General features: G+C 37.9%; 1 protein-coding gene across 8 annotated transcripts in view; it reads right to left on the bottom strand.

Annotated features, from left to right (window-relative positions):
- LOC144447869 (neogenin-like) overlaps positions 1–26,250 on the bottom strand; it is a 281,364-nt gene that overhangs the window by 229,359 nt on the left and 25,755 nt on the right. For all 8 annotated transcript variants that reach the window (XM_078137986.1, XM_078137991.1, XM_078137990.1 and 5 more), the window contains exon 2: positions 24,343–24,657. In XM_078137986.1, the coding sequence (XP_077994112.1) occupies positions 24,343–24,657 (315 nt within the window). The remainder of the gene's footprint in view (positions 1–24,342; positions 24,658–26,250) is intronic.

The following is a 26,250-nucleotide window of genomic DNA, read 5'->3' as shown; positions in this document are numbered from 1 at the left end:
CCAATATGGCGTCGGTCATAATACTCATTAACATATTCATTTTTTTTTCAAATTACAAAAAAAAAATCATAAAAAATAAAAATGAAGACGTGCTAATTTCAAATTAACAAAGCTAAGTAAGCTACCCTCTGTGCATCAACACACCAGATATCAAAGCAATCTGATAAAAAGTTTTCGAAGAGATGATGAAAATGTCATTTTTTGAAAAAAAAATCATAAAAAATTGAAAATGACACAGATCAACTTGGCATGAACAAATCTGAATAGCCTCCCCCAAGGGAACATGCACACCAAATATCGAAGAATTCTGACTGTCACTTTCGGAGAAAATAATGAAAATATAAAAGTTTGACGGACACCAATGATTCCACCTATACTCTATACCTTAATACAACCTATACCCAAAGCTACGCTTTCAGCTTTCGCTAACAGCGGAGCTAAAAAAACTTCAACCAGCCACAAAGCGCTCTAAGGTGCCAAGAAAGCAAAATTCAATGGGCCATTTTTCAGTTGAATGCGACTATGGCACTATGGCGTTGACTTCCTTATTACTGTACCACATACCACATTTGAATGAAATCAGATATCCCCAAGTCTGAGAAATTACATAGGATGGACATGTGTAAGCGAGAACACAACTCACTTTAAGGTAGCGGTAAAGGATATTTTTCTCCCATTTCTTTGTTGTATAAAAAAAAATCATAAAAAATGTCAGAATAAAGATATTGCAACCAAACTTGCAGCAAACATCTTTCTTGATATGATTGTTTTAGGAGTAATATTATTTTGTGCTTCTTTAAAATTAATGAAATATGACACCAGTAAATATGAAAAATAAATATTTTTTTAATATTTTCATTTCGATCTTGGAAACTACATGATCTTGTAATCCTTTCTTTGCATTTATATATTCCTTACAGTGTTCTCCCCAGGATTTTGTCACAAGAGGGGGGAATTGTTGCTGAGCGGAGCAAATGCACACTTGGGGTGTGGTCAGGAGGGGGTTGTCCCCCCCCCTCCTGCCTAGGTGCTTTTGCAATTTGCAGCTTGAAATGGTGGCTTTTGGTGGCACTTTATTTAGCCATTTTAACCCACTTTAATCATGTGAATTTCAACACAACTGAAGTTTCAAAATGAGTTTTGATATCTTAATGTTTAAATAGTGACAGAATTTAGCCAAAAAAATAGTTTTTTAATAGTTTGTCCTAAATAGTTACTCAAATAGCTTTTTTAACACAAATGCTGAAAGAGTAACAAAACAAAATCTTCAACTTTCTGTAAAAAATTGCAGCAAATTTCAAGATGTTTCAGGACAGTTGTAGTGTTTACTACAAAACGAAATCCATTTTCAAGAGCTTCATTGCATCATCACCATACCACTACCAAAACAAACAAAAGTCAAACACATAAGGGTGAAGATAACTTTGCCTTTATGCATAACAGCTGAGTAACTTGTCTCACTTCTGTGAGAATTCTCCTGTCTTTGTAATTTCCCCATTGGTGACTGCTTGTACAAAGTAAACAGTGTCAGATTTGGTCCATCTATTGATATTCCCATAGTGATTCAATTTGTCTAAATGTACTGTTTTCTAGTTGACTTCTCATTAAATTTATCATTTAATTCCCGGACTTGAGAACTGCTCAGAATGACGGACCAGTATTTGCGGTGATGCTAAACCATGCGTATTATACCGTACGCAATGGAAATTAATTTTATGCATATTTGATCGAACGATCCGTATCCTATCCGCAACAAATTTTGTTACATTTGCCATACCCCTCGACTGGCGATCGTACTATACTGAGTGAGAGTCGATTGTTTTTATTTTGATACATAATATTATTATAGACCACTAACGAACTTGTACCCTGGCCCTGTTACAGTCAATGTAAAAAAGACGCAACACTAATGTTGCAATTTTTGTTGCCATTGTTGTGTCTAACTGGAAAATTAATAGTACATGCCAAACACAGCTGCACATGTTCAAATGGACACTCAATACGTCACGCTCCCATGTCAAAAAAAACTCACACTGTAAGACATGCCTAGCCATGATATAGTTCTCTTCAGCATGTTCAGGTTTTTTTACGAAAACAAAAATAGTCGGTGACAATACGGCATGGCACCTTCAGTTAGCACAGGTCTTTTTTGAAAGAAGGCGAAACCGCTTCGTGTCACTATGGGTGGTAATGAAGTCAATGAAAAGAAAATGAAATAAAACGAATCGGAATACATAGTTTTCAAGTGGGACAGGTATCCGACAAAACTTTCTGCTACGACAACTCACTAAGATTTTGAAAGGTCAAAGATTGTACTATGACGACACATGCAACGTCCGAACTATTAAACTAAAGGGAAGGGACAGAGGGGAACCTAGCGTTCAACTTCAATACTGACGTAGCCATGGAAAATCTTACTTGCGTGTTTTTATATTAAGAGAAGCAATTCATAGACACAGCGACTCTGAAAACCATAGATTTTGTAGTACATTTAGTGTACACGTAAAAACAGACCGTTCCGAGACTTTTGTCACGGCCCACCTATCCATGAACAATGGAATCGCCAACATTGACACCACATGTTTATCTGTGTTGAGGCCATCGCATCTCACCCGATATCTCCGTAAGTTCGATGGGTACGAAAATATTAGCCCATTTTCGTTTCAATTACAATTCAATAAATAGTTAAGGAACTAGAATGTACCATTTTGTTCATTTTAGTGACATATTATTTAGTATCATCTAAGTAGTGAACAACACAAGCCTTTCAAAGTTTCGCATTTCATTTTGTTTTTGTACAGTAAACTCGAGACAGTGTGTGTTTACATGCAAACAATCCCACAATCTGAGTTCAAGTTCGCCCTGGAAAGGGCCGACGTGTAAAATATTCCGTGTACCTCCTGATCTTCATTGAGCTAAATGACGGAGGAAAGACATGTTGACTGTTTGAAAGCTATAGAATGAATGACAAGTTTGACGAAAGTATGCGTGAATGTGATTCGCACGAAGTTTGACATCAGTGACAGTAGCCTCTTTACCGAGATATTTGACTTTCCAAAATGGCGACCATGAGGTAGCGAAACCGCGAGAGAAGTAAATCGTTTTGCCCCGTTTGTTGAAAAAATATTCAATTCATTTTTTTTTCGTCAAAACTTACATGGGGCGCCAAGAATTTACAAGAGGGCGCGGCACCCCTGTTACCTTGTTCAGGGAGAACACTGCCTTATAAAATTTTCCAACTTTTGTCGATATCCATCATCATTTTTTTTAAAATGAACTTTTAAAACTGTAAATTTCGGTAAAAAAATGAGTGCTACTTTGGAGACACCTAGTTGTCGAACTATACCTGCTACGTCAAAAAACCACCAAGAGAAATTTGTTATAGTCACGTTTTATCGACCAAAAAAGGTTTCATTCCATTGCCATGAGTAACAATGTAGATCAAAAGCTTTTAAAAAGGGATACAAAGGGTGAAAAATGACACTTTTCGTGTATTTTTAGCATTTTTTACAACACCTCTTTTGCTCGCATTCACTGGTGTGTTTGGCATTCTGACATGTTAAGACCCTCTAGTAAATGTTAAGATTATCAATTGGTGTAGAAAACCAATCAAGCAAGACATGTGTCAAACCTCTACAAAATGTAATACTATGTTGCTAGGCTAAGGGGTCGTAAACAATAGACACTACACTGCGCATGAGTAGAGTTCCTTTCACTAGCGAGTTCTTTAGCAACATATACCACATGCTACGCTTACACTAAATGCTCAAAGAAATCATTATTTTACCGAGATTCGCCACTCTATATCAAAATGGTTTGCTCAGTAAGTAAGATAGAGAAGGTAAGAACAAGCATGAAGGCTCTGTCTGAGTTAGCATCTAAGAAAAATAAGGAAAAGTCATCGAGGACTCTGATACCTCCATCAGAGAGAAACATGCCACATGCAACACCATGTACCAACAACAAGCTCTGGATTGGAACTTGAAGCGAAAGAGAAACTCTAACACCCAGTATGTGTTACATCAATCTCAGTTCAATACACATAGTAAAATCATGATTTTGATTCAACAGTTTTGTACAAATAAACATGTCTTCTGTCAAATTAGTTAGTGTTTGGTAGTCATGTCTTTGCTGACATGACGTACGTGCCCCTGTTTACATATACATATCTCAGCCTCTCTGTAAATTGCTGTTGACGTTCATTTCACTCCGAATAACACGATAAGAACGTCTTTCAATTTTTCACGATAGTTTAAATAATATTGATATCGACAGACGTTATTGACAAACAAATTTATCACTAGACAAAAAATAGACTTGATTGGTATATCGCTACCACATAGTAGTAGTCGCTCGACTTCGGAGCAAGTCGCTGTAACCAAAGGCCGGCCCGAACGGGGAGGAGTACATGTGGAAGCACATGTCGTGTGATTGTATGTTGGCGAGTCTATGCCAATACGGCATATGCCGGTTATCGAACTTCCGGTAGTTTCTCAGGAAAGTATCGCAAGAGGGCACACCATATCTGACAAAGTGAAGGCCAGAATTTTCATAATGGCATCTAATAGTATGGCGATGTATGAAGCTGTCAACTAAATGGGCGTAAATGAACTCCGTGCATTCATTAAAGAGCGGAAAATTATTACTTCTAAAACGAGGAAAGCCGATCTACTAGATATCGCCAGAAATGCTGTCAACCTTGGTCTTGAAACACTGGAAAATGATGATTTTCTGAGAGAACAGAAGAGGAGACGAGACGAATAGTGGATGTCGGGCATCAAAAGATAGAACTAATCGACAATGGAAATATTAAAAGTTGGACGGAGGAGGACCTTCGAAATATACCCGATGTAGACATGATAAACATCTTTCTTTACCTTACTGGTATCTGTTGCTGGACAAAAGGACGATTAGAAAATTACAAATCTGACAACAGCTTCCAGCTACAGTCAGCGCACTAATTTCCCGGACAGCAAACTACCGATGTTGCAATATTGAGAGTTCGATCGACAATTACCAAGCCACATGTTTATATTGTAACTGATGTTGCCACATACTTAGGCCTTTCTTGTTTATTAGAACAGTGGTGTAGCACCACAGGTGAAGTCATACAACTTTGTCCGGAAGAAACCATTTCATGTACTGGTTATAAGTTGGCATAAACATATTTGTATTGATATACTCTTTGGCAAGCTTGCTAATCTTTATTCAGGACCATCAGTGTATAAAAAAACAAGTCATTGAGAATGACATAGTCCCCACTATAATTGGGTTTTAAGGAATTATCATTACTCTGATCACGCAACAACATTTGTGAACCTAAAACAAACAGACTTAGATATGTTGTGTGTGCTTGTTGGACATGGAATATGCCTCCAACAATAAAGGATTGGTTGGGTATGGGGGATCATATCACGATGAAAATGGAGTCTGAGTTATGGCTTTGGATATGGAAAATTCACAAACAAAATGGCTGCCAGGCAGCCATATTGGATCGTATCACGACGAAAATGGATATGCACATGTACAGTGTGTGAACTTAAGGGAAAATGACTACTGGTCATAAGGACCGACATGTAGCAAATGCTGCTGGTCCTTAAGGAAAACTGCTGGTCCATATTCAATGCAGTTCACATTCACGACCTGTATCTACACCCCCCCCCCCCCCCATTACAGATTAAATGATTTTGAACTTTAATATGATACAACATATCTTTAGATATACTAAAGTGAAAGAGAGTACAACGAATTGTTTACTATCCACTATTATTTCATCAATCTGTTCTTACAATTGAAAATTTCCACTCACAGAATCAAAAAATACAACTTGGAAGTAAACTTGGCAGTAAATTTTGGATTCGCAACCAAGTAATTTTTGACTCTGTGAGGAGAGATTTTCATTTGTAACTATGAACCCAGAGACTATGAATATTCATTCTCGATTAATCTGTTCCAGACCTATAGACTATAGTGGCCTGAGACTGAATGTATTCATTCCATCATAGAAATACAGATCCATAGATTGTAGATAATATGGGTGAATGAATGAATCAATAAATCTACATTATCTGCAATCTCTAAGAGCTCACAGTCCTTTCCTTACTCTCTGTACGATTCACTAAATTCTGAATCACATAATCCAAAGTCAGATTCATCGTCTGTGTCAACAACTGATGTAGCTTTCCCACCCTTAGCAAACTTAGACCACAAATTCATCACAAATTCATCATAGCAGAAAGTTTTGTCACATAACTATCCCTCTTGAAAACTGTGTATTTATTTCAATTTCCATCCACACAGTGACACGGAGTGGTTTCGTCTTCCTTCAGTCTTTACAAATATGTACTGAAGCCCCCCCCCCCCATGAAGCCCTACCCGTACACCCTACCGTGGTGTATTGAGTATCGTCTCTGACTGTTTGTGTAGAAATCTGACCATGATGAAGAGAACTATGGCTAATCATGTCTTACAGTGCGAGTTTTTTTGACGTGGGAGCGTGATGTGTTGAATGTACTGTCCTGTGTCATCCACTATGTACCCGTGTTTGGCATGATGCAGTATTTTTCCAGATACAACAATGGCAACAAAAATGCAACATTTCTAAGTTTATACGTTGATTACAACATAACAGGACATACATTATCATATGCATCAAATTGAAAGCAATCAGACTACGCATTTCTTTTACTGTTTTTACAAAAAAAAAAACTATCATACTGGAGATATCTCACGAAGTGTACCTGCCTTCTTTATTAGTTAAAACGCCGTTTTCAGAGTAGTTTATATGTTTTCCGTCAGTTTGTTTTAATCATGGCCACACACATGGGGAACTCCGGTAAACTGATCGAGAAACCCGCTAACATTTACTAGCTTTAATACCAGCCTTTAAAAAAACAGTGTCTGTTTCGTCTTCTTCTTCGGAAGCTCATTGTCGCCTTCTAAATATCGCCACATACATATAAATACAACGTGGAACTGTCTCAAACACGTTAAAAGTTTCATACACTATGTAAAATAGACGCATGCGCTGAATGCGTAAAATGTGTCTGAATGTCTAAGACGTTCTGATTAGTCAAGACACAAATAATTCGGGGGGTAGCCAATCATGTGTTTGCTAACATAATTTCACAAAGTAAATGCTGTATGCTACGTCATATGTAGACATGATACATGTATCAACATTGACAACAACACATAGCAAGCTAGCTCTGTGTTGCTTGACTTAAACGAGATGTCGAGAGTAAAATAGTTCAGTTAGTTAGAACACAAAATGATTGTATTTCTCTTCAAACAGACATTAATAATGTCTACAAATGGTGTAATACATGGAAATTGAAGCTCAATGTGGGGAAGTGTAATGTAATTACATTTAGTAACAAAAAGAAAGTGATTACATACAATTACAGTATTGCTGATGGTCCCCTTGTTCGTGTTCATAGTATCAAAGATCTTGGTATTCTACTTTCTTCACAGATGTCTTTTAGCACCCATATTGATAGTATTGTCAGGAAAGCTTTTAGAATGATGGGTTTTATCAAACGTACATGTGCCAATTTTTCCAACATTTCTACATTAAGGGAGTTGCACAGGCTAGGACGTCAGTTAAAATTCTCAATAAAAATATGTAAATTCAATTCAATAAATGTATTTATACACATTTGAATAAGAATTAGCAAGGGGCAAACAGGAAATGTACAGGTAAATCGACCTCAAACTGTGACTGGAATTGACATGTTTGTATTTTGCTGGGGAGTCTGATGCGCCCTCAACGATGACTCTCTGTATCCAAGGCCCACATCACGCAATGGCGGCATTTTGTAGAAGGCTCAGATGCCGTCAGCATGAACTAGTATTCAGACGCCTGCTGCCAATTTCACCTCAAAATCTCAGACGGAGGGTGAGTAAATAAATATAACGTTCAACCTTTGATTTAGATGTGTTTCTAACTTTCCTATGCTATCCATGCGTACATGTGTATCACCGTCATTGACGTCACGTATTGTCGCCAAGTACTAGTACTACGTAGATAGTCGGTGCAATTTTCCCTGATAGTGCACTTCACCGGCACCTATGCTGAGTAACATTCATTTCATGCATGGGTGAGAAAGTGGCCTAAACATTATTCTTTTCTTTTTTTGACAGGATCGATCTGAAATGAAATAGACAGGCTAAGACAAGAAGAGGTACAAAAGGTCGACGGGTGCGGACAGTGCAATGAGTAGCTAGCTAGATACTGATGCCGTCCGATACACGAGTAAACGATTCCCAACTTATCTGAATTACTGTGTTTTCACAGGGACTTATCATTTCATAAATAAAATATTGTTTTGTGTATTTATAAGATAGTTTTGACTTTTGTTAATAAATCATCGATCATGTATAATACAACCAGACAATTGAGTTGATAAAATATTTGGATCCCATCCCATTTTGCATTCAGTTATGTGCTTTCTACTCTGTTGCAGTAGAAATGTCATGTTTGTTATTTCATTTTGAATTCCATACATTATTGGTGCAGCATACTTTTTCAACACTACAGTAAACTTACTCGTGATCTCATTCGCTTGCTTGCTTGCTTGCTCAATGACTGGGAGAAGACCAAGAGTGTTATAAAATTTACTGAAATTTATTATTGACTATATTGTACATAATTATTCTGGATATGGCTTCTTCTAGTGTTGATTTTACAAAAAAATATAAATGGACATCTAATAATAACTGATACATGACATGAGTCTGTACGGAAAATCTACTGTAGACATAAATATTTCCATACATTGAAACATTCACAGAAGTACAATTTCTGACTTGCCATACACGCTTTCATTTTGTGGACGATCCACGAGAAAATTCATCACTACTGCCGCAACAGTTGACACATTGCAGGACGATTGAATATTAGAATGACAGGTCTAGTCAAATGAAAGTTGCGTTTTCTCTGTAGTACGTAGGGGTATCTTCGGTTTTGTACCCGCTGTTGCTTCTATTTCTTGTATAAACCGTCTGTCGGCGTCGCAGTCCCCACACTTGTAGACCGGAGACCGTAGACACGTAGTCGGCTGGCTGCGCTGTGTGGGTTACTGGACAATGTCTAAGCACGAGGCCTCGCTCTAACCTAGTCGCCGTAACTCTGTCTTGCGACTCCATGTACTCTTCCCTGGCCTTTATACCAGCGTCTGACAAGGCATTGTAACGAAGCTTGGCCTTTCTTTTTCCTATTTTTGGTTTCGGCATCTTCAAATTAGCCGTATTTCAGGCGATATGCGGCGATGGCTGATCAGCTGAGCAACCGAGGCTTCACACAGACAGGGCTCGAAATTCGCGGTAGTCCCGCGTCCACAGACTACCAATGTTTGTCTGTGGGCTACCAAATTATGTGAGGTGGTAGCCCAATTGGGCTACTAAGTTTTGAATGACACTGTGACACCCTGACTCCGACACCTTCCCGGGCCGGGGGCCTCCGAGGTCGCAGTCCTGTGGGTCGTGTTCTCGCCAAAATTAGCGTCAAAATCTGTGCGTCTTTTCCAAATTTGCATCCACACTACATGTATATCAAATGTACACGAAATACATGTACACTGTACACGTCATTCTTCCGTTCATCGTATACACAGCTTGTACTTCCAAAATGTCACAACAAAACATTTATATGCAACAATATTCTGTATAGCGATTTAATGTTATCTTTCTGTACTTTCAATTTCCCATGGTAATCACTCTCTGGAAATCTGCTCTCCGGCCCGGGCCCTTCCGGTTCTTCTCGGAGTCGGAGTACAGTACACTCTCGGTACAGCACTGCTGCAGTAACTAATTTCCATAACATGAATGGCAGCTTTAACTTTCAACTTGACAGAGACACAGTGGTAATGGTGTTTGATAAAATTTTATGCTGATGAGAACTGTTAACTTGGTATACACCTACAGATTCGTTTATTCTTGAACGATGCCTAAAACATTCCGTGTGTAAACCACGCTCACGCAACCCCTGAGAGCATGCAGTGGTGAATGGTAAATTCACGTAATGCATTCGATCTAGTAGTAGTAGCAAAACTCAAAAGAAAGTTGAAGTTTTAGTGAGAATGAAATGGTGACATGATGATTTGAATTTATCTGAGTGAAGTTTTCAGCATGGACCGTCTGCTGATGTGGTGTTAGACTCTGTTTGATTATCTCTTCGCCCATGAATGGAAGGGGCTTTGCCGTAATGGCCGTCATGTATTGATACAAATCCTGTCTAACCCGTCTGTTAATAAGTAACCAATCACGTGGATAGATAATGATAACAGCACATAGTTTCTAAACTACCCAAGACGTAGTCTTCACATCAGGAAATGGCCATGGGGCTTATGAAACTGTTTATACGTTTTCCATACGTTGAATCATATTCAAATTTTACAGGTCTCACTGCACCAAGAGATTTAGATAATAGTACAAAATGCGACTACATGCTTTTTCTTCATTGCAATGATAACCGTACATTGTAACAGTAAGTCTTATACGGTCCCTCTTTATGACACGTCCCCAGAGACACATACATGCAAAAAATTGCGTTCCCAATGTCAAATATGGCATGAAATACACACAAATAACGTGTTAACGTGACTCCTAAGTCATTCAATCAATCATCGAATTCAATACATCATATAGTTACATACAATGTATATACACAGACACCATTAATTTAGGAATGCATGCATATGGGCTACCAGTCATTGCTCTCGGGCTACCAAATTTTAAAGATGGTAGCCCACCTGGGCTACCAAGAAAAAAAACGAATTTCGAGCCCTGACAGAGCATAGCGTTGCGCAACGCATGGTTTGTTGTTGTCTCCCTAGCTTTGTAATAATAAGTAAGCTTTACGGTACGACACGTATTACTTGTATAGAGCGTCTCTACAGTAGTCTAAAGGTGGATATGAACCATATGACAATTACCATACATACTAGAGGGTCCAAAGAAACTAATTCACAGCTATGCTTTCAACTAGCGCTCCTACATACGGCGCAGAGGGTTCGTGAAATGCTGAAAAAACAGCATTTCTTCTGTTTTTCACTGTTTTGAGCTCATTTTCTTAATCATTTAATTTGCTTATTATACAAGCTAGGGAATCCGGGTTTCGATTATCAAATAAATTAGGTCAAGGACAACAAACGTATGGTTGATATTTTCCCAACAGTTGAATGACCAGGGAACACTGCTTCATTGTAAATGGGATACATGTTTACAAAAAATGCAATTTTGACAGATAATAGCAACCAAATGGAATTAAATTTCAGCAAAGTTGTACCATACGAATTTGACATTTGTATTTATGATGACAGCGGTGAAAAAAAAACGAAAAAAACCAACAATTGCCTTGTAAAAATTGAAAAATATGAAAAATATGACATATTAATATACACACGTATCAAATTTCATCATAACATAAACAAACAATATTTTAATGTTTTTGCTGATATGTTGAATATATAAAGAACAAACTGTGAAAATATGGAGTCAATACCTTCATTTTTAACAAAGTTATGACATTTTTACTAAGTAAAGAATGGGGATGAAAAATAGCCTGTGCAACAACCTTAAGATCTTTATATGTGACCCATGTTAGAAGCCATCTTGAGTACTGCAGTGTAATTTGGTCACCATGGCAAGTAACTCAAATTGATAAAATCGAACGTGTACAGCAGAAATTTATTAAATTTTTATGTTTTAAATCAAATGTGCAATATACTTTAACAGATTACGATTCACTATGTGCTAGGTTTAAGCTTCCCCCACTGGTGAGGAGGTGAAAGTTTTTTGATGCTATTTTTGTTTACAAACTGGTCAATTCATGCTATAATTGTCCACCCATTTTGTACAAGGTTTGTTTTAATGTACAGAGCATACAGCTACGTAATAACCATATCTTTTGCATCAGTGCCTCCAGAGTAAATCTGAGAAAATATTCCCCAATTTTAAGATGTTTAACCACTTGTAATGACGTTTTTAAAGCAAATCCAAACATAGATTTATTTAGTCCTGTTTCCGCCTTTCGGCGTGTGCTTCAGGATGCATGTTTTTACTAATTTTTCCTGTTTTGTTGTTTTTATTTCTGTGTTTGCCTTTTATGTCATGTCACTTCTTTCTGTTATTGCTACCCCTTGTTTTATCTTTTTAGTGCTTGTTTTTCCTTATTTGTTTCTAAAGGTGCCTGTAAATGGGCTTTATGCCCGTTGGTTTACCTGAATAAATAAATAAAAATAAATAAAAAATAAATAACACAAGATCAGATTCATGTACGTGAAATTGGGTCTATCTTTGAATAAATGTTTGTAATTCTGAAAAACTGTCGGTCCGAACGGAAATCTGTTGGTCTCGGGCCGAAGGACCGGCGTTAATTTCGCACGCTGCACATGTATGTCATAGAACACTGTCCTAATACCAACTTTAAATGTGATCTGTTCAAGCATGTCTGAGTTATGGCTTTGGACATGAAAATTCGCAAACAAAATGGCTGCCAGGCAGCCATATTGGATCGTATCACAACGAAAATGGATATGCACATGTATGTCATAGAACACTGTCCTAATACCAACTTTAAATGTGATCTGTTCAAGCATGTCTGAGTTATGGCTTTGGACATGAAAATTTGCAAACAAAATGGCTGCCAGGCGGACATATTGGATCGTATCATGACAACAATGAATATGCACATGTATGTCATAGAACACTGTCCTAATACCAACTTTGAATGAGATCTGTTAAAGCATGTCTGAGTTATGGCTCTAGACAGGGAAAATTCGCAAACAAAATGGTTGCTAGGCGGCCATATTGGATCGTATCATAAAACAAATTGACGTGCATAAGTATGCCATAGTATGTTGCCCCTGTACCAAGTTTGAAAAAAATCGGTCCAGGCATCTCCAAGAAACAGCTGCGGACGGACGGACGGACGGACAGACGGACAGACGGAACCCAATCCATAAGTCCCCGTTCCGGACTTCGTCCGCAGGGACTAAAAACATTGAAGTCGGCAACGAATCATAAATATTGTTATTATGATTGATGTACCACACTGCACCGCCCACCCCTTCAATGAATCGGCCTTCCATGTGACATTTACGCGGTTCACTCAAACCACCATGTCTTATACCAATCTGATTAAAATCCGATGTAGATGTCGGCTATTTGTTCATTGCTATTTTACCTTCGTTATTTTGCCTGAATTGACCTTCGTTGTACATGTTTACGTTTTTATCCTGATCGGTAGAGGAGGCGATCAAACATGTACCACGAAGGTCAATTCAGGTAAAATAGCAATGAACGATTAGCCAACATCTACAGTGCAGCTCACATAGAACATCACCTGAGTGCGCGCATCACAAAAGGATCATTCTTGCACAATTGGGGTGCTAACTATGCATTGATGCACTGTTGTTGTTGCATCATCAAAGTATCTGCATGGAACAATGCTCGCATCTCTCATACAGAATAAACAGCACTTTATGTGCACATGCTTTGTGACTTAGTAATAATCATGTTCTCTGCTATCCAGATTCAATGTTTATAATGAGATGCTGATGCATTGTTTACTTGATGCACTGTTAATGAGATGCTCTGTGGACCCCTCAAAGGTGCAAATTGAATGCTGTTTACATACACTAATCCCCAAGAGCATTGTTCATGAAGTTTTCCAGCATAATGCTTTGAAGATGCGAGCACAGTTCATGCACAACCTCCCATTATGCTTGATCTTTACTGTATATCGGATTTTAATCAGATTGGTCTTATACATGTACTAGCTGCAATAACTGTAGCGTATACTGTGATTTTGAGGGTTCTTTCCTCTGTTTTTGTACCTTTTTCTGTTCCGATGTTTGACTGGAAGCAATCGCTACAATTTCTCCAACGGTAACACAAATGGACGAGGTCATACTGAAAATGTGAATGAGATGTCAGTGTACTACCCATTTCAAAATGTTGCTACTTTTGGGTTTTCCTCACAGTCGAATTGCAGAGCCAAACTTACGCGAAATATTAGGAGAACGAGAGGTTAATTTGTTATTTCAACCACTGTATTGCCCAGAATTTAACATGTGTGAGATATGTTTTCGTAATGTGAAAAGATACCTTATATAGGAGCACATGATGTCTTTGCCACCATATTTACGGAAACTGCTATCAAAGAAGTTGTTGCTGAGATAGCACCGTAAATATTCTCTTCAGATTTCCTTTGTATTGACTCTCGGTTATAAGTTTTAACGCTACATTTAGGCCGACATGCAAGCACCACATCCAAAGCCATAAAAGTGCAAACGCTGTGAGCATTGGAGGTACATGTATCTGTGAATACATTTGTATATCGTTTGTGTAAAAGTTGCTATTGATGTCTACGTTTTAGGTTTTAATTTTACGATATTTCTATCTTGAAGTTTTTCACTGAGACTGAATGTGAATGTACTCGGAAAAGTAATGGGGTGGTGACTGGGGGAACCCATCCCGTTTTACATGTGCAAGTCAGATGGTGTCACGTAATTAATCTGCAAATAAATGCAGCTAGTTCTCAACATCACGTATTACGTACAATTAGTGTTCGGTAAGATTTTTTTTTGTTTGGTTTACTCAAATATTTCATAGCAGATGACTGATGTGCGAAGTGAAATTGATAACATATATTGTGTCATTTCACCAGTGCCATATATGTTTGGAAGTTGAGTATTGTGTGAATCATTTTTGACTTTTTTACCAGTGAATGTCTACACCACACTAATTCCTCTGAAGATTTTGTAAATTAACTCAACCATTGTTCAGTTCAAACAAGATATGATACATACTGATATTGTTACATGTACAGTAACAGACATGCACACAGTGCACAGATCACATACATACAGAAGTGCAAATTTGCCGCCATAACAACGAAAGGCCTCGCGTGGGAAGTATTTCGAAAGGCAGAATTTGCCTGCTGTTGCGTTGTGATATTAGCCGGTTGTTCACCATTTCCATCACTCTTATTTCGTTGTGGCTTTCTTCGTCGACATCTTCTACATGTAGTTTTTGGATTAGCCTTGACAATCTTGGTTTATGATGGCTTTGGTCCCAGTTGTTGTACTCAAATAAAGTTGGAACTGAAGTTTCTGGTGATGGACCTGAACCACCAATAAAATGACGGCTACATACCCTTGAAAATCGGTTAGGTACCCAACTAAATTCGTGTCGCATCATCCGGATCCACCAGCGCTTGGGAATGCATGGAAGGATACGTCTTTAATCCATGGATACTTCTCAAGATTTCTGGCTTTTCTGGACGCAGTATTACATCCATTAGCATTACAATAGTGGTTCGGCATACTTTGTTATTGATAGGCGATAATGCAATATTATAGCGTAAAGTTACGGGGAATGACAGAAAATCTTTAGTCAGTGGTTCCTATGCCTATAGACTCTAATATGCTTTGCCACAATTCTGGCCCTCATTTCCGGTTCTAAAACAGCGCCCTAGTGGCCAAACAATCATACCTTTTATCTTTTTGAGGCTTCTTCGATAACCGGCATACGGCATATTGTTTTTGACAAATACAGATGGATTTCGTAAATAGGACAAGTTCAATATTCATCATCAAAGAGCTTTCTTTAGCTGTTCATACTTTCAAACGATGTGGATAGAAAATCATTGAAAGATCTTGAACACAAAAAATCACGTACTTGTAAGTACAGTGCAAGGTCACCGGAAGTAGACTGACTCCCATAGTTTTGACTTGCAATTGTGAAGTTAGTTTGCAGTCAATTTACCTAATACTGTCAAAAACTGAGTAATGTGACCCACAAGATAAAATATTTTGCCATCCGATAAAAAAAAAAATTCATGTTTTCAAATTTGTGTCACGGTCAATGCAACCAAAATATTTATCATTGAATGCGTAAACACATAACCTTTGGTCTCCAAGCTTTGGGCTAGTAATTGTGCAACGTAAACATTTTGTACTAAAAGACGCAGCGAGTAAGTTTTTAAGTTTTTTTGAAATATCCAGTGACAGTTTCAATTTCAAATTGTTTTAAAGTGGTGTTTCAAAATGCCGTCAGATTACAGGGGTGAACAAATCCACTGGTCCGAGGTCCGGGACCAGTGATTTTTTTGGGCGGACCACACAAATTTGACCTTGTCTGGTCCGTCGGACCAGTACCTTAAACTATAAATAATCACATGTTAAAAAGTAGGAACAGCAACAACTGAATGTGAACAAACAAGAAATACGATCACGATGGAGCTAAAACTACAAGCCTTGCATGACCTTTTGATGGGTCATGAAGTATTATCAGGTGACTTCCGACTTCAAACAAGCAATATGCTATAGAGAGGGGGCGTGAACTTTGACAGTTGAATGACTGGTGGTGCGTCAATACGCGGCGGCCTTACATCGTAGTTTATTTCACTGAATCAACAACAATGTGATGATAGACAGGAGATAACACTCAATGCACATGTGGCTCATATCATTACTAGTAGGGACATACCGGTTTAGGGACTCAAGAATTAGGAAGACAAGAGTAATAATTTCATTGTATAATAATTAAAATGTATCAAATGAAACATTTTATTTGCTATCATTCTGTCAGCATTGATTGTATTATTGTTTTTATTCATAAAGGAGCTTCAAATGATTTATAGTAGAACCCCTTTCATGAAATGAAGTCATCCAAATGACGCACAAACTTCATGTTATCCCACAAAAGTCTGGGACAAAAGTTACCAAGTTTGTCCACTGGGCAAGTGAAAAACAAAGGTTTCATCATTTTTGCCAACCTCAGTTACTTCCATGATAGCAATCACTGACTGTCATCTTGGTTTTTCCAATAACTTACAAGGGTTGACGATACCATACCAATCCTCCTGCATTGCTTTCTGCAATATGCTGGTCTCGACATGTAAAGTTGACTTCAAACCTCAGATGTGTGCACACGTGTTGCTCATTCCATTTCGGGTGTGTGGGTTGCTTGTTAGACACATAACACAAATGCACTCCAAATCTGAGCATTTATGCTGCTTATTATCATTTACTTTGTAATAGATAAAACATTACACGATCAAAATATACACCACCTGTTTCATTTTCTCCTTGCATGTAATTTAGTTGTAACTAAAAATAATGTGCTAAGATAAGACCAACCCTAGACAGAAATGGTATGCACCAAGGCATTTCCCACCATATCTTATCTGTTACTATCTGTAAACATAGTCAGTGTCCACACTATGGTAGTACCTCTCAAATAAATGAACATTTCCCAAGTAGATTTGCTGTGTAATGTGTGGCTATCTATCTCGTAAATAATTTAGACCTATCTGAAACGCGAATGGCTGTAAAGTTTTAAATGGACAATGGTCAATCTTTTGAACTATGGATTTATACTAGGAAAACAACTGACCAGCATGACACAAAATGAACATTCTGATTCTAGGGTTACACTTACAGATAGTCAATGAAGCATCTATTTTAGCACCGTGATATGATATTTGCCAAACTCTCGATAACTGGCGAATTTGATTTTATCTCCACACCGTCACACGGACTCCCTCTAGTAAGGCAATGTATGTGTTCCTAGGTCTTTTTCCAAAGCCTCGACAACTGATGAATTTGATTTTATCTCGACACAGTCACACCATGGACACAAGGACTCCTAGTCAGGCAATGTATGTGTTGAAAATTGAAAATGGCACAGATCAACTTGGCATGAACAAATCTGAATAGCCTCCCCAAGGGAACATGCACACCAAATATCGAAGAATTCTGACTGTCACTTTCGAAGAAGATGATGAAAATATAAAAGTTTGACGGACACCAATGATTCCACCTATATACTCTATACCTTAATACAACCTATACCTAAAGCTACGCTATCAGCTTTCGCTGACAGCGGAGCTAAAACTCAGCGAGTGTATATTGTATGAGTAGTCATATGAAGAAAGAAAATTAAAATCAATAAAAATTAGTTTGACAAGTTCAATACAGTATTTTACGATCCCTTATTGATGCTTACAAATACATAAGGCCATCGAAGCCCAACCCGTACTACCGTACGTACGCACACGGTACACTGTTACATCATAGGGTCTATGGTTACACCCCAGTCTAAGTATTGAATTTTCTAACTACACGTCAAATTGAAATCCGTACGATTTAACAGATATAGCCACCATATACTAAAAGAAATATAGTCACCATATACTATCATTGATATAGTCACCGTATACTAGTGGTAATAATATGTGGTGACTATATCAATGTTAGTATATGGTGACTATATCTGTGTTAGTAGTATATGTATATGGTGACTATACCTGTGTTAGTAGCATATGGTGACTATACCTGTGTTAGTAGTATATGGTGACTATACCTGTGTTAGTAGTATATGGTGACTATATCTGTGTTAGTAGTATATGGTGACTATATCTGTGTTAGTAGTATATGGTGACTATATCTGTGTTAGTAGTATATGGTGACTATATCTGTGTTAGTAGTACATGGTGACTATACCTGTGTTAGTAGTATATGGTGACTATATCAATGTTAGTAGTACTGTAAAGTGGTTAATCATTGGTGGGGTTTAATTTTCGCTTAATTCGCGCATTGGCAATGAGCGCGAAATCAAAACACCGCTAATCAATGTATTCCCAATGGGCAGTCCATGGCACAACAATAAAGTAAAAAGTACCAGACATTAGGCGGAAGACAAGAAAATTAGAAGTTACATTAGGTAATGCAGGAATTGGTAATGGCTTCTCCTCTGTGACAACCACAGCTGTTTTTAATGTATATTGGATCGTGACACATGATATACGTTGTACATGTACTTGTAGTAATAGTATGATGTTCCAACTAACCCAGTCCCATGACGATAAAGACGTAAGTGTTTACAACTTTCAATGCATGCTCTGTGAATAGCTCTGCCAGTATCATATACCCAACGTGATTGGGTGAAATTGCTCACTTTTTTGTAAGCTGCGATCCTATTGGTCATATATGACGTAGTGACCTAATTACATTAATTATTTCACAACATGGCGACTTGTAAAAAGACTAGCGTAGCGATCACACTTGGAGGATGGAATGCGCCGTATACAGTCATCTTATGAAGGGAAATATTTTTTGCTTTGAACTTGCGACTGTGAAATGCTTACTGCTTTGTCGGCCATGTCGGGTCAGTGTATGTTGAAAAAGAAAATCTCTGTAAACGCCCAAAAGCCATTCATTCATTCATACAAAACAATGTTACACACATGTACTTGTATCCATTTATTTCATTCAAAAATGTGTCAAGTGGGGAGTATGTTAATTTGTATGTGTGATTTTAATCTATTGTTTATACATCCTGTCAACCCGATCGTTTACACCTCAGACGTCAGTTTACAATTATTTATACTTTGAGGACGGCGACTTGACTTTGATAATTCATAAATAAACACTTTGGCTCACTTTAATAGCACTCATTAGTCATGATGGTTGCGCGTATTCAAGACACCGCTACTTTGTCTTGAAGTCTGAGTGCGCGGAATTTTAACCCCTCTAAAATTAACCACTTTACAGTATATGGTGACTATATCAATGTTAGTATATGGTGACTATATCTGTGTTAGTAGTATATGGTGACTATATCTGTGTTAGTAGTATATGGTGACTATATCTGTGTTAGTAGTATATGGTGACTATATCTGTGTTAGTAGTATATGGTGACTATATCTGTGTTAGTAGTGTATGGTGACTATATCTGTGTTAGTAGTATATGGTGACTATATCAATGTTAGTATATGGTGACTATATCTGTGTTAGTAGTATATGTGACTATATCTGTGTTAGTAGTATATGGTGACTATATCTGTGTTAGTAGTATATGGTGACTATATCTGTGTTAGTAGTATATGGTGACTATATCTTGTGTTAATAGTATATGGTGACTATACCTGTGTTAGTAGTATATGGTGACTATATCTGTGTTAGTAGTATATGGTGACTATATCTGTGTTAGTAGTATATGGTGACTATATATGTGTTAGTAGTATATGGTGACTATATCTGTGTTAGTAGTGTATGGTGACTATATATATGAGCCACAGTATGACGTAAAACTAACAATACGAGAGATAAGAGAGATATGGTCACCATATACTACTACATGGATATAGTCACAATATACAGCTACAGACTGTAACAACTAAAGAAGCTGCATCTGTGAGTTTTACAGGGTGGACAGCTTTATGACTATACCATACTGCACACACCTGGTTTATTGTGTCAGGCAACACAAGAATCAGCTTTAGGCCCAAAAAAAAAAAATGGTTCTGGTCATGTTTTTTTCCAAAAACGGTGCGACGCCGCGAATTTTTTTTTTTCATTCAATGTTAATGTACAGTAAAACATCGATTATCCGAACGTCGAATATCCGAATTGATCGGTCATCCGAACTGACTACATCTCCCCCGAAAAAATCTATTGTTCTGATGTCAAAGTAATGTTTCGGTAAAAATGTGAAGCTTGATGAATGACGATCTACATGTGAATGAGCACGGTTTGTCTTGGAGCTACAATGTGTATTGTTTGTAAACAATCACTGTCCACCACTTGAATCACTTGAATGACGTGATGTTAATGACGTACGGTAAAACAAAAGACGACTACATCGAGTGCGTTGGAACGATCACACCTTCAATAACATCTCAATAAAGTTGTTCACCTATTGACTGCCCCGTTGTCTTTTGTACGATTCATAAAAGATTTGAAATGATTGTGAAATGCTGAGAACGGCATGTCACACTCAGATTATAGTGGCGACTTTCAAACAACTTGTCGGCATGAGAATGCAACTTTGACCATTGACTGTGATACCACAAATAGATGATTGTCGGTTAGAAGTGAAAGGTGTTTCGTTTCTTTTTCCAATAAAGATTTTCAAAGGTGTAAAACTTTTTCAGCTTCGGCCTACCTATAAATCTACGATGTCCAGGAAGGAATCCTCACTCGATCGTGAAACTGAAGATAACGAAAACGATGTCCCGTGTGAACCAGTACCATCGCACGGCGAAGCGGCGGCTATATTTTCTCCATGTTTGTTATGGCTAGAGTCGCAGCCTGATTGTGAACCTACCCAGTTGTTATTGCTCCGTAGTTTACACAAAAAAGCAGCAGACAGCCGTGCAATGAAACAGAAACGCCTGACTTCGTTTTTCTGAACTTTATTTTTTTTCTCATTGAGTGGCTAAATTGTGGACACATTGTTTGTACACAATTTGATTACACATGTCAGTGAACACTATTTATAGATGCAACCATGACAACAGTGCGTTCTTATCAGCTGTTCACCACATCATCGTCTTTCTTGTAAATACGTCTTTTGATTTCTTCTACACATATTCAATTCGTTTTCCTATTATATTCAACTCTTTATTTAGATTTAGTATTAAATAAGTACAATTCATTAAAAAGGGTTTCTATGTAGTACGGTACGTTTCATTCGTCTGAGAGTGCATGTAACATGTGCAAGTGTGATATGCAGCGTACGTGTACATTTATTCTGTATGAGTGCGACCTTTTGACCCCGCCCCGCCCCATCTCGATGCAGATCGCATATCCGAACTGACCTCATATACGAACTAAATGCATGTCCCCGTAAGCGTTCGGATAATCGACATTTTACTGTATATACATCACACAGTATTCAGTGTTCACATATCACATATAGTGTTCAGTCAGTGATCATGGGCCTGGGCCCTGAAGAATTTTCTCTTTCTTCTGAGTCATTTTGGTTTGGTTGCATAGCAACCACTGCAGGTTGGGTAGATGTCAACTGCTCTCTCTCTCCTGTCAGCAAATCATGACCACAGCCACAATAATTACAGATTGCTGGAAACACAGAAGATGAAAAATATGGAATCTCAACTGGAGATGTGCATTGTAGATCATGTCGACCATAGACTTTACTGATAATGTTATAATTGGTTGTCGGTGACCAAGTGGTTAAACCACTTGCCTCTTGCCACTGCGGTCGGGGTTCGAACCCCATTCAGGGTTCGATTAAATTTACCACACTGTAAGTAAGAAGAGTGTCGTTCAGTTTGACTCTACCGAACAACACAGGTTTTCCCCGGGTACTTCGGTTTCCTCCTGCATTAACACTGAACCCATGAGGGATGGCCCTCACTGGACTTCTTGGGAGACAAGTGTTTAAATGCTTAAAGAACTATCCAGTATAAATAAAGATTATTATTATTATTATAATCCCATCCGAGGTTCTGTTCCTGCAACCATCTTATCATATCATTGTGCAGCTTAAAACGTGCGTTTGGTCGGTCAAGCTGTTGTTGTTTTGGCCATGTTTTTTTTTCTAGCACCACCCATCAACAGTTTATTCTGCACTGGTACTGGTCTCGACTCTTTCTGAACCTCACCAGTTAAATTAAACTGATAATGGTATCGTCTGAAACTGGCCGGTGATTGAAGTACTCACTCTACTTTCCACGGGAAAGTCAGCATACACTGGCTCCAGTACAAATCTATCTCCAGTATTCAGAAAACCCCTGCTAAAGTCATGGAACAGCCTTAGTAACGACGACGTTGACAAGGTGAAAAGGCCGATCTTTGATCTGAACATAATCTGAACTGAGATTAGCATGTCAATAGGTACGTGATGACAACCATTTTGGGTGATACTTGTACCCTGCAATATTAAACATTCCCTAACACCCGTGCGCGATATGTGTGCATTCCGCTTGACGAGTGATGAACTGTGGGTAGAATGTTATGAGAAAGGGGTATGAAGCCCGCCACCAGTGGCCACTTTCAATTTTTGAACAAGCTCAAAATGCTTGCTTGCCGCCAGATCGGAAAAAAAAAGGAGTGAAGCGCTGGTGTTGAAGTGACGCGCGTGCTGACCAGAACCACTTCTTCTTTTTCTTCTGGCCTTACCTAGACACAATCTTGGCTGTGTCAAATAATATGCACTTCAATATTGTCCCAACCAAATACTCATTATTTACTCCTTTACATCCTGTTGTTGTATACTGTGCCTACTTGCACTTAACTTTTTTCAACAAGTTCAACTTCAAGCTCAAATCAGAAATAAAAGGAGAGTCTTTATTGACATAATCATCACTGTGACCTTTCCTAGTATACCTGTGTACCCTTGATTAATGTCATTTCTTCCTGACAGCCAAATACTTCTCAATTTGTTTACTTCAACAAAAACACCTTAGATTTATGGCTTTGCAGTACTTCTCTCACTCCTCTGGGCATTAGGCTGAACTAAGGTGAAAGGTAAACTGTGTCAGGCTATCATTCTTTTATATCACTTTTAAGACTTTATATCCTATCCAGTGCATTATTATGTCTGTTACAAGACTTAAACATATTGTGAAATTACTGTGGAATACTTATATACAATCCCACGAAATCAATGTTAGTTTTACTCCAAGTATGATTCCGTGGACTAATACAAATTCAAGCTGGTAGGTGAGAATTTGTAATTTATACGTTTTTCCACATAGTTTTCTACAATTTTGAACCTAATTTTACGAATACTGCATCGTTTCATCACACTTTATTCTTCATAGCACATCACAAAATGGTGTCCGACAGCTATGCAAATTACGTAATCGTATGACCTGTTGTGAAGTCAAGCTTACTTACACGGTACAGTGCTGTGGTTTCTCAACCAAAATTATCAGTTATAACCTTGCGATATACATGTAACATCAAATTTAGTTTAAAACATAAGTAAAATTAGTTTGAATGCGACTTTTGTTCTGTCATTTTAATCATATTTGCTCGGGATGTGTAAGTTCGGAGCTCTAAGCTCGACGGAAAATAGGAAGTGAGCTTGCCGGCTGCTACATCGATAATGATTTTTAGATGAAATAAAATTTATCAAATAAAAATAAAAGTACCTATATGTATCTAACTCATGCCACCCAAGGATATATGTAAAGTAATGTGTGCATTTACGTTTTGAAAGCAAATAATTATTATGATAACTTGATTGTAGCGGATAGTAGGATTGGCAAGAATACTCAAACGGTAGGGAGAAAAAATAGTTCGGTAGAACAGGGGTGATATGGGTTTGTGATCTGCCCTGTTTGACGTCACACAGGTGAAGATTTGCATGTATTAATGTGATAATACATGTAAAACAGAACTTGGATACATATACTTGGAACAAGAAATGCAATCTCTGAATTGACATACTGCAAACTTTTACAGATAACATCAAATGCTATTTTAGACACAACTACACTGTCTTAAAAATTATACATATACATGAATACACATCAATCAAACATTCTATTAGTACTATATACAAGAAAAAATGTATGCTTACTTGCTACATGTAATCTTGCTGTCCTGCTAACTATAGTACCTAAGTTATCAACTGTCGCAACACATTCATACAGGCCTTCATCTGGCCTGTCATTCCGTGAATGTGTCACATTGTTTATTCGCAGAGATCCATTGGGCAAAATTGTCCTCCTCGTATCTCCGATTAAGTTCAAAAATAATTGGTCTTTTTTCCATTCAATTGTAGGTGATGGGTCACCAACAGCTGAACAGTTCAAAATGGCAGGCTGCCCTTTCTGAACCACAACGTCTGTTGGTTCATCCGTAAAATAAAATGACCTAAAGTTCATACCATCAGCTGTAAGAGAAGAAAAAGAATTTGTCATGAGTTAAAGTACTACTAAGTGAACATTTACAATGTAGCATACTCAGGATTTTACATGACGCAATATATTGTGTCTTTTACGCATTATTATGGCCTTGTGACCCTCGTAAAAATCAGGACTGCGCAAGAATTTTGGCGCAAGATATAATATTCCCTCCGTTTGAAGTGATTGCATTAGACTCTGATTACAGTAGAACCCCCCCCCCCCCCCCCCCCCCAACTTGAAATGAAAAGTTCGGGAACTTCATAATTTATTCATCAGGACATCGCCATTTGCACCAATAGTAAAATATATACTACATCGGTGCTTTGTTTCGATACTTTTTCAAACTTTTTTCTGATTGGGTTAAATATTTCCAATGGTTTTCAACTTTTTTAAATGGCTGCTGCTCCGAGATGATAATGTCTTCAGCAGCAGGCTGACAAAGATTCTGTCGTGGTACGAGTAAGAAGTCACCTGTTTTACCGACGAAGGATCGAACTTTCAACGATGGGTGGCTCAGTCATTTTAAATGGTGTCGTTACTTGACGATCTGATTAAAATCATATGTGTAGATAGGCTATGTCGTACTTCCACGCATCATTGTAATTGCATCTTTTACGTACGTATTTAGTCTTCTGCGTGTTACCGCGTATCTCAACGGCAACAACCAGGAGACAAAAGGCGCATGTATAAGACACAATTACGATGAAGTAAAGGTAAGTAAAAGAAGACATCAGATTTTTTTCAGATTGTTACTTGTCAGACCGTAACATCATGTAAAAATTCTGTCTCTGAAGGGTGTTTAAATTTCAGAAACTCAACTCTTACATGAAATCAAGACTCTAGAAGTCACATAAACAGTGTTTGTTTGTTGTCCCTGAAGTTGGACTTTACTACAGATCGTCAGGTAACAAAAGAGAGGAAATCTCAAGAGATGAGTGACAATTTAATATCATAGTCATACCCAACTAAACTGCGAACTGTTAACATGTTTATGTTATGATATAATGGCTAACAAGTCATTGAGAATGACATAGTCCCCACTATGATTGGGTTTTAAGGAATTATCACTACTCTGATCACGCAACAACACTTGTGAACCTAAATCAAACAGACTTAGATATGTTGTGTCTGCTTGTTGGACATGGGACATGCCTACAACAATAAAGGATTGGTCGGGTATGGGGGATCATATCACGATGAAAATGGATATGCACATGTATGTCATAAAACACTGTCCTAATACCAACTTTTAATATGATCTGTTCAAGCATGTCTGAGTTATGGCTTTGGACATAGAAAAATTGCAAACAAAATGGCTGCCAGGCAGCCATATTGGATCGTATGACAACAACAATGAATTTGCACATGTATGTCATGGAACACTGTCCTAATACCAACTTTGAATGAGATCTGTTCAAGCTTGTCTCAGTTATGGCTTTGGACATGGAAAATTCACAAACAAAATGGCTGCCAGGCAGCCATATTGGATCGTATCACGACGAAAATGGATATGCACATGTATGTCATAGAACACTGTCCTAATACCAACTTTGAATGAGATCTTTTCAAGCATGTCTGAG

This window comes from Glandiceps talaboti, chromosome 16, assembly GCF_964340395.1.
Source record: "Glandiceps talaboti chromosome 16, keGlaTala1.1, whole genome shotgun sequence".
NCBI classification, from domain to species: Eukaryota; Metazoa; Hemichordata; class Enteropneusta; family Spengelidae; genus Glandiceps; species Glandiceps talaboti.
This window is presented reverse-complemented; position numbering and strand designations above follow the sequence as displayed.